This window comes from Alligator mississippiensis, chromosome 1 (genome assembly GCF_030867095.1).
Source record: "Alligator mississippiensis isolate rAllMis1 chromosome 1, rAllMis1, whole genome shotgun sequence".
Lineage (NCBI taxonomy): Eukaryota > Metazoa > Chordata > Crocodylia > Alligatoridae > Alligator > Alligator mississippiensis.
Window position 1 is genome coordinate 485,887,369 of NC_081824.1, and position 12,780 is coordinate 485,900,148.

The 12,780-nt window shown below is 53.1% G+C and overlaps 1 protein-coding gene across 2 annotated transcripts; it reads left to right on the forward strand.

Annotated features, from left to right (window-relative positions):
* Positions 1 to 759: 759 nt before the first annotated feature.
* Positions 760 to 6,876, forward strand: LOC132249856 (uncharacterized). 2 transcript variants are annotated; one of them, XM_059725525.1, is made up of 3 exons: positions 760 to 3,642; positions 3,915 to 5,410; positions 6,114 to 6,876. In XM_059725525.1, exon 1 carries the CDS (start codon positions 1,038 to 1,040, stop codon positions 2,244 to 2,246), a length of 1,209 nt encoding a protein of 402 aa, XP_059581508.1. In that variant the 5' UTR covers positions 760 to 1,037; the 3' UTR covers positions 2,247 to 3,642; positions 3,915 to 5,410; positions 6,114 to 6,876. The 2 variants fall into 2 exon arrangements, with proteins under 2 accessions (XP_059581508.1, XP_059581502.1); XM_059725519.1 differs by having other exon boundaries at positions 760 to 5,410.
* Positions 6,877 to 12,780: the final 5,904 nt, after the last annotated feature.

Sequence of the window (12,780 nt, forward strand, 5' to 3'; positions counted from 1 at the left end):
ACTTGATGAGCACCCCTGAACTTTCACTAAATTTTTTATACTTTGGAAACAGCTTTGTATGTTTTGAAAAAGTATTTTATCTAACCAAGGCCATGGAGTGGGTTGTTTAGGCTGGGGGAGATCACTTGTTGCCTAGTTGCTAATTGCTGGCCTCGCTAGAAGGAAAAGCCGTATCAACAAGTCCCGGGGAAAGTTAGAAGAGGGGTTATTTGGGGGGGGAGCTGGAAAGGGGGGTTGCTTGCTAGGCTGGCCGAATACCAGGTGCTACATCAGCAAATTAACTATTACGAAGGCCAGTTCAGCTGGCTAGGAAGTAATCTGTAGCTAGGGCGAAGTGCGCATGGACCAAAAGAGGCAACCTCTAGTGACTGTACAGTGTGTAAGGCTAGAAGAGGCTATATAAGGCTGATGCCCACTGGGGTGGGGGTGCTTGCTTTGCGAACGATTGCCAAGCACCGCTTTCTGCGCAGAAATAAAGATTAAGTTGGATCCTCCACCCCGTGTGTTTATTGGCACAAGCGCACCGGGCATGAACTCACTGTCCTTTGGGGACAACAATTTCTGGCTACCCAGATGGGACCCTAGCTGATTGCCTTGCCCAGTCCACCTCTTCGGCTCTGGCAACAACTGTGGACGGCGCGAGGGCCAGGCGCCACCGACCTTATTCGTCGGAGGTCTGACCGTCTCCTGGTTGCCTGACGGAGTCGTGGAGGGGCACAACAGCGCAACGCTCGAAGGACCAACTTAATCAGGTGGGGCGAGGGAGGTTTCAACGGACTGACGAGTACTTCTTTCCATATTTTGAGCGGGTTGGGAAAGAGACGGCTTTAAAAGTTTCGACCGTGTAGACGCCCTAGGCGAGTGAGATCGGGTGGCAGTCCCGTGACCTCCCTGGTGAGATGATTCGGTATTGCAATACATGTTAGCCACAGTACCAACTTGCGGATGGTGCAGTCTGGCTGGAGAATGGGTCTTTGGATTATAACACAATCTTGCAGTTACAATTGTTTTGTAGGCGCCAAGGGAAGTGGGATGAGATGCTTTATGTAGAGGCGTATATGACTTTGTATGGGGATGGGGCCACGCAGAAGTCGTGTGGGATATTTAGGGAAAGCGGGGTAATGGCTTTACAGGGGGTCATCACAGTATGTCCGGAGGAGCCGGAGGAGGAAGACGTGCAGTTGCTAATTGCTCCCCCAGCTTCCCCGTCTCATCCTGTGAGCCCTGCGTCACCACAGGGGACTTCCACTGCACCTGTAACGGCTCATCAGGGACTCCCAGCTGGCCTGTCCACTCCATCATCCCCCACCTCCCCTGACAGCCCTGGGGTGCCATCCCCGGGTCCGGCGGATGTGGGTGGTAGCAATCTGGCGGTAGAAGGGACTGTAGGAGATGGGGCGTTTAGCCCTGTGGTGAGTCGCTTACAATCAGGGGCCCAACCAGTAGTTCAGGCCCCTTTGCGACAAGCGGTGGGTCCTGAGGGTGAACCAGTTTTTGTCCATGTGCCATTCAGCACGGCAGACTTGATAAATTGGAAACAGTCCGTGGGCCAGTACCGCCAGAATCCAGAGGCAATGGCCCAGTTGTTCTCTACTATTTTCCTCACCCACCAACCAAACTGGATAGATATTCAGGCCTTATTGGCCGCTCTTCTGACTCCAGAAGAAAAGAGGTTGGTCTTAGAGAAAGCACGCACGATAGCACAGCAGTGTCACCCAGCCGGTGATGTTGATGAACTTTGCCCTAAGAAAAATAAAGACTGGGATCCCAACACCCGAGGGGGCCGGAAGGAGTTAGAGCTGTATCAGGAGTTTGTGCTGGCTGCTCTCCGGCAGGCTATCCCCAAGCAGAAAAATTTGTCTAAATTATACGAAGTGCGGCAGGGTCCAGAGGAGGATCCATCCAGTTTTTATGGGAGGTTGTGTGAGGCAGCCAGACAGTGGATGGATTTAGATCCGGAGCTGCCAGAAAATGCCAGGATGTTTAACACACTGTTTATAGGACAGTCAGCCCCAGATATTAGGAAAAAACTACAGAAGGCTGAAGGAGCAGCTGGAATGAGCATCAGCCAAATGATTGAGATTGCTTATAAGGTATACTCCAACCGAGATCAGGTTAAGGAGAAAAAGAAAGATAAGAGAATGAAGGCACAGGCGTCATTACAAGCATCGTTGTTGGCAGCGGCAATTGTGGATCAGAGGAGCAGAGGACGGGGCAGGGGAGTAGAGGGTGTAGAAGAGGCATGAGCTATGCTCCGGGAGACTATGGCCAGGGTCCCAGGCAATTTTAAAGGACCCTTATCAAAACTAAGATCCCCATAATCGGAGCCACTGGCCAGCGGACGCATCGTCCTTTTGTGCCACCCATGCAATGCCAATTGGGAGGAAAGAAAGTGTCTCATCAGTTCCTGTATATGCCTGAGTGCCCCATACCTTTGTTTGGGAGGGATTTGCTGTGCAAATTGCAAGCCCAATTGACCTTTTCGGAGGGCAAAATTACTATGAAGATACCAACTGAGCAGGCCTGGAAGGCTCAGATGTGTCTCCTATTGCAGGAGGGGGAGAAAGGGAAAATTCCCCCCGAAGTAGCAGACGCTGTAGTACCCTGGGCATGGGCGGGAGAGAAGCCAGGAAGAGCCAAACTGGCCACCTCTGTAAGCATTGATCTGAAGCCAGGAATTACCCTGCCCAGGGTGCCACAGTATCGATTAAAAATAGAAGCTTGGAAAGGCCTGGAACCATTGATAAAGAGATTCCTTAAACATGGTTTGCTTCAGAAGTGTCAATCATCTTTCAATTCCCCCATTTTGCCTGTAAAAAAGCCCCACAGTAATGAGTATCGTTTTGTGCAGGACCTCAGAGCCGTGAGCAAGGTCACGGTGACCCTCCATCCGGTGGTGCAGGACCCTTATACTTTGCTGACTACTTTGTCTGCAGAGGAACAGTGGTTTACAGTCCTGGACCTAAAAGATGCCTTCTTTTGCATCCCACTTGAAAGAAACAGCCAAGAGATTTTTGCATTCGAGTGGGAAGACCCGAATACTAGGAGAAAAACCCAATTGTGCTGGACAGTTTTGTCTCAGAGTTTTAAGAACAGCCCCACTATTTTTTGAGCACTGCCTTAAGTACCGACCTTCAGAAGTGGGACAAAGGGACTTCAGGAACCCTGTTACAGTATGTGGATGATTTGTTGATTGCAGCAAAAACGAGGGAAGAGTGCCACCTGCTGACCGTAAGTTTTAAAACAGCAGAACAAATAGTGCGAAGATGCCCTGTCTGTTGTGCCAACAATCCTAAGATTTCCCCCAAACCTCCGCCAGGAGCAGGAAGGCAAGGACTATTAGCAGGAGAGGGTTGGCAGATAGATTTCTCTGAAGTTCCCAGGAAGGGACACTACAAATACCTGTTAGTGCTCGTGGACACTCTGACTGGATGGACTGAGGCCTTCCCGTGCCGAACCAACCAAGCAAAAGAAGTGGTCTGGGTGATGCTAAAAGAAATGATTCCACGATTTGGAATCCCAGAGGGATTAGCCTCGGACTGAGGGCCACACTTTATGTCAGAAGTGACCCAGGCAGTTTCCCGGGCTCTAGGGATACAATGGGACCTTCACACAGCATGGAGACCACAGTCAAGTGGACAGGTGGAACAAATGAATCAGACTTTAAAAAGACAGCTGGCTAAACTTTGCCAAGAGACTCAGTTGAAATGGCCCGAAGCTCTGCCTCTTGCCTTGCTTAGAGTGCGCATAGCCCCTAGAGCTAAATTGGGAGTTAGTCCATTTGAAGTAATGTATGGCAAGCCATATCCTAAGAATCCAGTGGTGATGCATGGGAGTCAAATGCATGTAAAAGGGGAAGGTTGGGTAAAAGACTATTTGTATTCTTTGTCTGCTGTATTGTCTTCTCTCCACAGGTATGTCCAGGAGCGACTTCCACTCCCCTTAGATATACCAGTCCATAAGTTCCAGATCAGAGACGAGGTGCTGGTCCGGACGTGGAAAGACGAGCCGCTTCAGCCCAGGTGGAAGGGACCATATCCTGTGATTCTCACCACTCACGCTGCAGTGAAAGTTCAGGGGGTAAAACTGTGGATACACGACACCTGGGTGAAGGCCACACCAGAAGTACCACCGGCAGGAGAAGTTGCTGAGAGTGTCGCACTGGAAGCCGACACAAACGGACACTGTTGGACAGCAGAGCCAGTAGAAGGACTTAAATTTCTGTTTAAACGTCAACCATGTGGACAGTAGCTCTTTGCATAGGTGTGGAACATCGGTTGATGATATTTTCACGTCATGCCTTATAGGGGTGCCCACTCCAATGGAAGCACTCCGGAATCAGACTTGGTTCGCATCTGGGGGAATAGGAGGTCCAATCGATTACACTAACAACTCCATGTGGGGAACCGTTACCACAGAAAGGAACGCCAGTACCTTTGAAATAGATTTGTTGACAGTCACCTCCCCTGATAACACCAGCTGTGCCAATTTTGTGAACTGTACCCAAAGCTTGTAAAAGCCTAACCAAAGAAACGAAAATTTTCAATTGCTCAGACGTGACTAATGTATCTGTCACAACCCAAAGTTGTGGTTTTTGTTTGTGTGTGCTTCGGCACCACTAAATTATGTTTCCGCCTAAATTTGTAGCTTTCTTTGCATGGTAGAGTTCTCTGTTGCGGAAGAGAACTCTGGTGCAGCAGGGGTTTTCCCGCCAGTTTTGCAGCTTCTTTGCAGGGTGCATTTCTTTGGCATACGAGTGATATACGCTGCAAGGGAGTTGCCGCCATTTGTATTGGGATTCGAGCCGTATTATTGGCCAATTCCTAATGTAGGCACACGTGGCGGCTAGTGATTGGCTTGCTAGCCGTACAAAAGGCTTGAGTGGTTTCCGCCCAAGTTGGAGGACTCCACGAACACCAGGAGGAGGGAGAAAAAGAGAGAGATTCTGCGTGAAGATCTCCGAGCGCTGCGGACCCTCGCGGACCCATCGCGCCTCCCCTAAGCAGGCAATAGAGGTTTAATAACCGAACCCACAGCCGTGGGAAACGAATAGCCTCTAGCCTCTCCCCGTCACCGAGCGCAATCCCTGGACGTATCCCTTTCCTGTAACCCGTTATCCGAACCCACGGAGTTTAATAACTCTGGGGGACCTGGGAACCGAATAGAACCCACAGAGCTTTAACAACTCCGGGGCAGGAGGACCGAGAGACGAACCCGCAGAACTTCCACAACTCCGGGGCAGGGGAACTGAACCGAGCCCACAGAGCTTCGACAACTCCGTGGGAAAGAATTACCGGACCCGCGGAGCCTAAACAACTCCGTGAGAAACAATTTGTCATAGTCCTCCAACGAGGATTTAAGCGGAGCTGCACCTGGAAACTGTCCAGCCTACACCGCAACCATCCTGGGTGTAAGTAAATCATCTTTTAATCAACCACTACGCGTCTGTGACTAATTCTAGCTCGCCACCGGTCTTCCCCGACCCCGCGTGCCCGGGCTGCTAGCCACAGTCCATGGGCGCAAAGACGGGCCGCGCCTTGCCCCCCCCCTCCTCGCACACGGTGACGAGGATGGGATCGGGATCGCCGCCGCACATGGCGACGAGGATGGGATCGGGCCCCGGCTCGCACAGTAACTTGCAACTACGGTCATGTTGTATTACCCCGGGGGTGGTTCCTCCTTTGTGGGAAGACTGCCTATTCATATATCCCAGCCAATGCCACAGGAGGCCCTTGTGCTCTGGGCCGGTTGACTGTCTGGCTACCAGGTATGCCTAAGACCTCTAGTAAGCATCACCGGGGAGGTTTGAAAGAACTAAGAATCCTGTGATAGTGACGTAAACCTCCTAAGTAAGGCCGAGGTAGTGTCCTTAGCAATTTCCATAGTAGGGGTGCCAGGCCTAGTGGTGGACGCTGAGAGGCAGCTTTGTAAGGTGGCCTGTGCCCTGGCAAAGGGCCTAAATACAACTTCACAGGCCCTAGCTGCCCTCAGTATTAAAATGAAAGAACTAAGAGGAGCTACTGTGTAAAAAAGAGCCGCCATAGATTATTTATTGCTGAGGCATAACCATGGATGTGAAGAGTTTGAGGTAATGTGTTGTTTTAATTTGACAGATAACTCCGAGTTGATAGAGTCAAAGGTGCAGAAGCTGAAAGAAGTTCTGTCTCACATTAAGCAAAGGGAAGGGTTCGACTTCTCATGGCTTACTCCTTGGCTTCCTAATTTTTCATGGCTTAAGCAAATTTTTCCTATTGTTGTGGCAAGTATGTGTATTTTCCTGATGATTTGCTGTGGGGTACAGTGTGTGCCAATGTGTTGTGAGGAGGTACTCAAGAAATCTATTTCTTCCCCGTTCACCGCGTAATGTTTGTAAAATCATCAGTTACAAACCCGATCCAAAACAATCGGGAGGGAGCGAAGAGATTTCTGAAGATAAAAAAGATGGTCGAGGGCTATGATCCTATGGAATAGGGTCACAGCCTCAAAGCAGGGATTTGATGAGCACCCCTGAACTTTCACTAAATTTTCTATACTTTGGAAACAACTTTGTATGTTTTGAAAAAGTATTTTATCTAACCAAGGGCATAGAGTAGGTTGTTTAGGCTGGGGGAGATCGCTTGTTGCCTAGTTACTTAATTGCTGGCCTCGCTAGAATCAGCAAGGTCCTGGGTGGAGTTGGAAAGGGGGGAGTTACTTGGTGGAGTTGGAAAAGGGGGGTTACTTGCTGGGCTTGCTACACATTTCATCACATCAGCAAGTTTAACCTGTTACGTAGCTATATAAGGATGATGCCCACTGGGGTGGGTGTGCTTGCTTTGCGAACGATTGCTAAGCACCACTTTCTGCGCAGAAATAAAGATTAAGTTGGATCCTTCACCCCTGTGTGTTTATTGGCACAAGCGCACCGGGCACAAACTCACTGTCCATTGGGAACAACACACTGGAGCAAAGCAACCCCACCCGGGATGGGACGGGAGGGCCTGAGTCAGAGCCCAACACCCCTCCTAACCGTGTCCATGGAGGGGTAACACGGGAGTGAGCGTGCAGGCTGTCAGGCCCTGGCCTGGGAGAGCAGCCGTCCTGCCATACGTTCACTGCCTGGGCACAGCCGCGTCTAGCTGGTGTGGGAGACGTCTCCCCTGCATCACCGGGCACAGGCCGGCGAGGCCCCGTGACTGTATCAGCCATTAGGTTGCTGGGTTCGGGATCGAGGAGGCGAGTCGGGAGTGAAGTAAAGGCAAATTTACTGATACTCAGCATACAACTGTTAACAGAAAGGTTAATGTGACAAACAGGTAGTACAGTAATAAAGAGCTAACAGTGAATGGTAACCACAGATACACAGCCCCCGGGCTGCCCCCGCCACCCCCACACTCGTCTCTCCAGACCTGGACCTACACGTGGGACAGCACTACCAGCGACCACGCTCCTCACGAAGAGAGCAGCCAATAGCCTCCTGCCATTTCCCGGGAGGCGGGCACACACAGCGGGACGGCCAATGGCATCCAGGCGTCCAGCTCCCCACCGACAGCGCCCGGCTTTCAGCCAAACCACCGCTGACACCGATGGGACGGCACGTGTGTAGCCATGACATCTTGTCCGGTCTCCCGCAGCGCTGGTGCCACGCATCCCCGTGCGTGTGAGCCTGGCAGTGTGCACGTGCAGTCGTGTCACCCCCGGGGGCAGCGAGGCTATTGCTGTGTTATGTGACGTGTGTGTGTGTGTGTGTGTGTTATTTGTCCTTCCTGGGGGAAGATGCCCACATCCAGCAGGGGAGGAGAAAGAAAAGACGTGGGAGAGAAAAAGGGAAGGAGAAAAGAGAAAAGAAGAAACAAGCAAAAGGCGAAAAAAGAAGTAAAAGGCGAAAAACAGGAAAGGGAAGAGTATGAAGCGGATGGAGGCTCGGTCACGTGGGTACGTAGATGACCTTACACCACCGATCTTTACGCCCCCGCCCCCCACCCCCACACACACTTCTTTGGGTAAATCCAGTATCTTATTAGACCAACTCAAGGACTTGGAAAAATGCTTTTTAGCGAGCTTTTTCTGGTCTAAACACTGATTGATTCCTACCCTAGACTCCAGACCCAGAAGCAACCACGCACTGTTGTCACCCCCTAGCCCCCAAGGACCCAGGCATCTGAGCCCCCAGGTCTCACCCCCAGCCCCTCCCACAGAGATCCCAGGCATCCAGGCCCTCAGCACCGCCCTGGCCCCGCAAGGACCCAGGCATCTGGGCCCCTGCTCTCGCGCCCCGGTCTCCTCTCCGCACCCCTGTCATGAACCCCGCAGGCACAAATCTTCAGTTTGTCTGTAAAAGTCATGTAATCTAACCCATTACTTTTTATTTTCACTTGCATTACAACAAATACCATTTTCAAATCACTCCAAACCGCAATTCAAGTGTCAATGATGCACCTGGGACCGCGCTGCCACCGCCCCGCCCTCGGGCAGCCAGCAGCCAATCGCCTCCTCTCATTTCCCGCGGCCGGGGACATGCAGGGGGGGGCAGATGGAAACTTGAGTCAGCCCTGCCGGTGCCCCCCACTCCTGACCCACCGCCCCTGCCCGCCCAGCCCTGTCAGTGCCCCCAACTCCCAACCCACTGCCCCTGCCCCCCCTGCCTCATTGCCCTGCAGGGGGGCATCATCATTGGGGGGGGCACAACTCCACCTGGGGTATGTATGAGGTACACCTACAGGTGGGACTGGGGGTCCACACTTACCTGGGGCAGGTGTGATAAGGGCTGTAATGGGGCAGAGGGTGCTATACCACCATTGCGCAGCAGGGCGTACTGTGGGGGTGCCTGTGCTCACCTGGGGCAGGTGTGGGATGGGCTGTCATGGGGTAGGGGGATCGGTGGACCCCCATCTCTTCCTCTCTCTCCTACTTGAACTCCTCACCCCTGTGCCCAAAAAAGCCCAAGCCCAACTGGTGACCCCACTCCCTGCAGCCCCGGGGGATCTCCAGAGAGCTCTGCTCCATCTCAGGCATTCCTCCTCAGCCCCACGATGGATCCGACCCCCTGGTCAGACCAGTACAGACTGGGGAGCTTTGCCTGCCTGTATAGTGTGATCCCGGCCTCTGCCTGGGATCCCTGGGGTGTGGATTACCAACCTGTCGTAGCAGCAGGAGGATGAACACCGTGGCCCCGCTGCTTTTCCTGGCGCAGGACCAGGTGCGATGTCTGCTCTGTGTCAGGCGTGTGGCAGTTTGGCTAACAAGTGCGATGATGGGTTTGTCTGGGCTGGTTTGGACAGGGCTGATTCTGACTCAGGCGGTGGCTGGACTGGAGGAGACCTCTGCAGGCCCCCTCAGCCCCTCTCTTCTAGCATTTCCACGATGAGAACGTCCCCTAGAGCTGTGGCGCCCAACCTTTTTAGACTGCGGACTGGCAAACCGCGACCGAAAGCAGAACCTTTCATAGATGTAATTGCATAGACATTAGGCTGGAAGGGACCTTGTAAGACCATTCACATCGGCCCTCACATTTAACATTGCTTTCGTCACGGTGGCTGGCCATGGAGCTGCTGCTCTTATTGAACTCTCCGCGATGGCTCCCAAGTCTCTTTCCTGTGTAGTAACAGCTCACGTGGAGCCCGTCGTGGTGTCAATCCCATTTATACAATTCACATTCAAATGTTTTCCTGGCCCATTCCACTCAGATCATGAGCCCGTGGCCAATACAGTAGGGAAACTGAGACTTGGGTGAGCAGTGCAAAGCCCCACACTTGGGAAGGAATAATTACGCTCACCAATCCAGTCTGAGGAACATATAGCCGTGTTGTAGACCTGTAGACATGACCTGGGGGGTGCCAGGGGCAGGAGCTGGATCCGAGCCAGCCGTGTGCTTTTGTGGTAAAAGCAATCAGCATCCTCCTGAGCGGCATGAGCAGGAGCGCCCCTTGCAAACCAAAGGCAGGGATCCTCCAGCACCGGGGAGACCTCCCCTGGAGTCCTGGCTCCGGTTCGGGACCCCGCACTTCCAGAAGGAGGTGGACAGGTTGGAAAGAGGCCAGCAAAGAGGGACCCAAAGGCTGAGGGGCCTGGCAGGCAGGGGTGGGGGGAACAGGCTGGAAGACCTCAGGTGATTGAGTCTGGAGAAGAGAAGACTGAGTGGGGTTTGACCCCAGTCTTGGGCAACACCAGAGAAGATGATGACGGGAATTTTTGCATGGCTGTCAGGGACAGGACTAGGAGCAGTGGTCTGTAGCTGCAGCAGGGGAAACTGAGGCTGGAGAGGTGGAGAAATGGGCTGGCAGTGCCCTGCTGGACCTGCAGGCGGGGTTCAATGGACTCAGGAGATGCCGGGCAGAAAGTGTGCCCCCACTACAGGGGAATTCCGGCCCTGCATCCCGTCTCCACCCCTGCAGGGCCAAGGGAGGGGAAGGTGAGCTGGGAGAGGGGGCAGGGGTCAGGTGCCAGGCCACCCCCTCTGTCTGCTCCTGCTGCCCCAGTGCAAGCCCCACCGAGCCGGCACTGCCGCCTGCTGCTGGGGAAACCGAGGTTGGATTGGAGGAGGAGGGTCCCATGCTCGTGTGGAGAGGTGTGCTCTGCATGTGCAAGGGGCAATGGGGTTTGGGCCTGGGGGAGAGGTGGTGTGCATTCTGGGTGTGCAAGAGGCAGGGGAGTCTGAGCCTGGGGGAGAGCAGGTATGTGATCTGAGTGTACAAGGTGTAGGGTAGTACAGGCCTGGGAAAGAGAAGGTGTGTGCTCTGTGTGTGTAAAGGCTGAGGGAGTCCAGGCCTGGGGCAGAGAAGGTTCATAGATTCATAGATTCATAGATGCTGGAGTCGGAAGGGACCTCAATAGATCATCGAGTCCAACCCCCTGCATAGCAGGGAAGAGTGCTGGGTCTAGATGACCCCAGCTAGATACTCATCTAACCTCCTCTTGAAGACCCCCAGGGTAGGGGAGAGCACCACCTCCCTTGGGAGCCCGTTCCAGACCTTGGCCACTCGAACTGTGAAGAAGTTCTTCCTAATGTCCAATCTAAATCTGCTCTCTGCTAGCTTGTGGCCATTATTTCTTGTAACCCCCGGGGGCGCCTTGGTGAGTAAAGCCTCACCAATACCCTTCTGTGCCCCCGTGATGAACTTATAGGAAGCCACAAGGTCGCCTCTCAACCTTCTCTTGCAGAGGCTGAAGAGGTCCAGGTTCTCTAGTCTGTCCTCGTAGGGCTTGGTCTTCAGGCCCTTAACCATACAAGTGGCCCTTCTCTGGACCGTCTCCAGGTTATCCACATCCCTCTTGAAGTGTGGCGCCCAGAATTGCACGCAGTACTCCAACTGCGGTCTGACCAGCGCCCGATAGAGGGGAAGTATCACCTCCTTGGACCTATTCGTCATGCATCTGCTGATGCACGATAAAGTGCCATTGGCTTTTCTGATGGCTTCGTCACACTGCCGGCTCATGTTCATCTTGGAGTCCATTAGGACTCCAAGATCCCCTTCCACCTCTGTGCCACCCAGCAGGTCATTCCCTAGGCTGTAGGTGTGCTGGACATTTTTCCTCCCTAGGTGCAGCACTTTGCATTTCTCCTTGTTGAACTGCATCCTGTTGTTTTCTGCCCACTTGTCCAACCTGTCCAGGTCTGCTTGCAGCTGTTCCCTGCCCTCCGGCGTGTCCACTTCTCCCCATAGCTTTGTGTCATCTGCAAACTTGGACAGAGTACATTTGACTCCCTCGTCCAAGTCACTGATGAAGACATTGAAGAGTATCGGTCCAAGGACCGAGTCCTGTGGGACCCCACTGCCCACACCCTTCCAGGTCGAAACTGACCCCCACCACAGCTCTCTGGGTGTGACCGTCCAGCCAACTCGCCACCCACCGGACTGTGTAGTCATCCACATCACAGCCTCTTAACTTGTTCACCAGTATGGGGTGGGATACCGTATCGAAGGCCTACCTGAAGTCTAAGTATATGACATCCACCCCTCCTCCTGTGTCCAGGCGTTTCGTAACCTGGTCATAAAAAGAGACTAGTTTGGTCAGGCACGATCTGCCCGCCACAAACCTGTGCTGGTTTCCCCTCAGCATAATTTGTCCTGCCGGGCTCACACAAATGTGAGCCTTGATGATTTTTTCAAAGACTTTGCCAAGGATGGAGGTGAGACTGACTGGCCTATAGTTGCCCGGGTTCTCTTTCCTCCCCTTCTTGAAAATGGGGACCACATTGGCCCTTTTCCAGTCCTAAGGGACTTGGCCCGTGTGCCACGAGGGTTCGAATATTCCCGAGAGTGGCTCTGCAATGATGTCGGCCAGTGCCTTCAGCACCCTCGGAGGGAGCCCATCCGGGCCTGCCAACTTAAAGGCATCCAGTTCTTCCAAGTGACTCTGCACCATCTCAGGGTCTACACATGGCAGTCTGGCGCCTTGCTGCTGCCTCTCCACAACCCCAGTGAGAGACTTGTCATGCCCCTCGCTTAGGAACACTGAGGCAAAGCACTCGTTGAGGAGTTCAGCCTTGTCCCCCCTATCTGTCACCAATTGTTTCTGCCCATTTAGCAGGGGTCCTATTCCTCCCTGGGCCTTCCTTTTACTCTCTATATATCTAAAAAACAATTTCTTGTTGTCTTTTACTTGGGTTGCCATCCTCAGCTCCATGGTAGCTTTGGCCCGTCTAACTGCCTCCCTACAAGCACGAGCAGAGGAGGTATATTCATTTTTGGTGATCTCTCCCTGTTTCCACTTTTTATGTGCTCCCCTTTTGTCCCTTAGGCTGCCCTGGATTTCTCTGGTCAGCCAGGGAAGCCTCCTGGCCCCTTTCCCTCTTTTGCC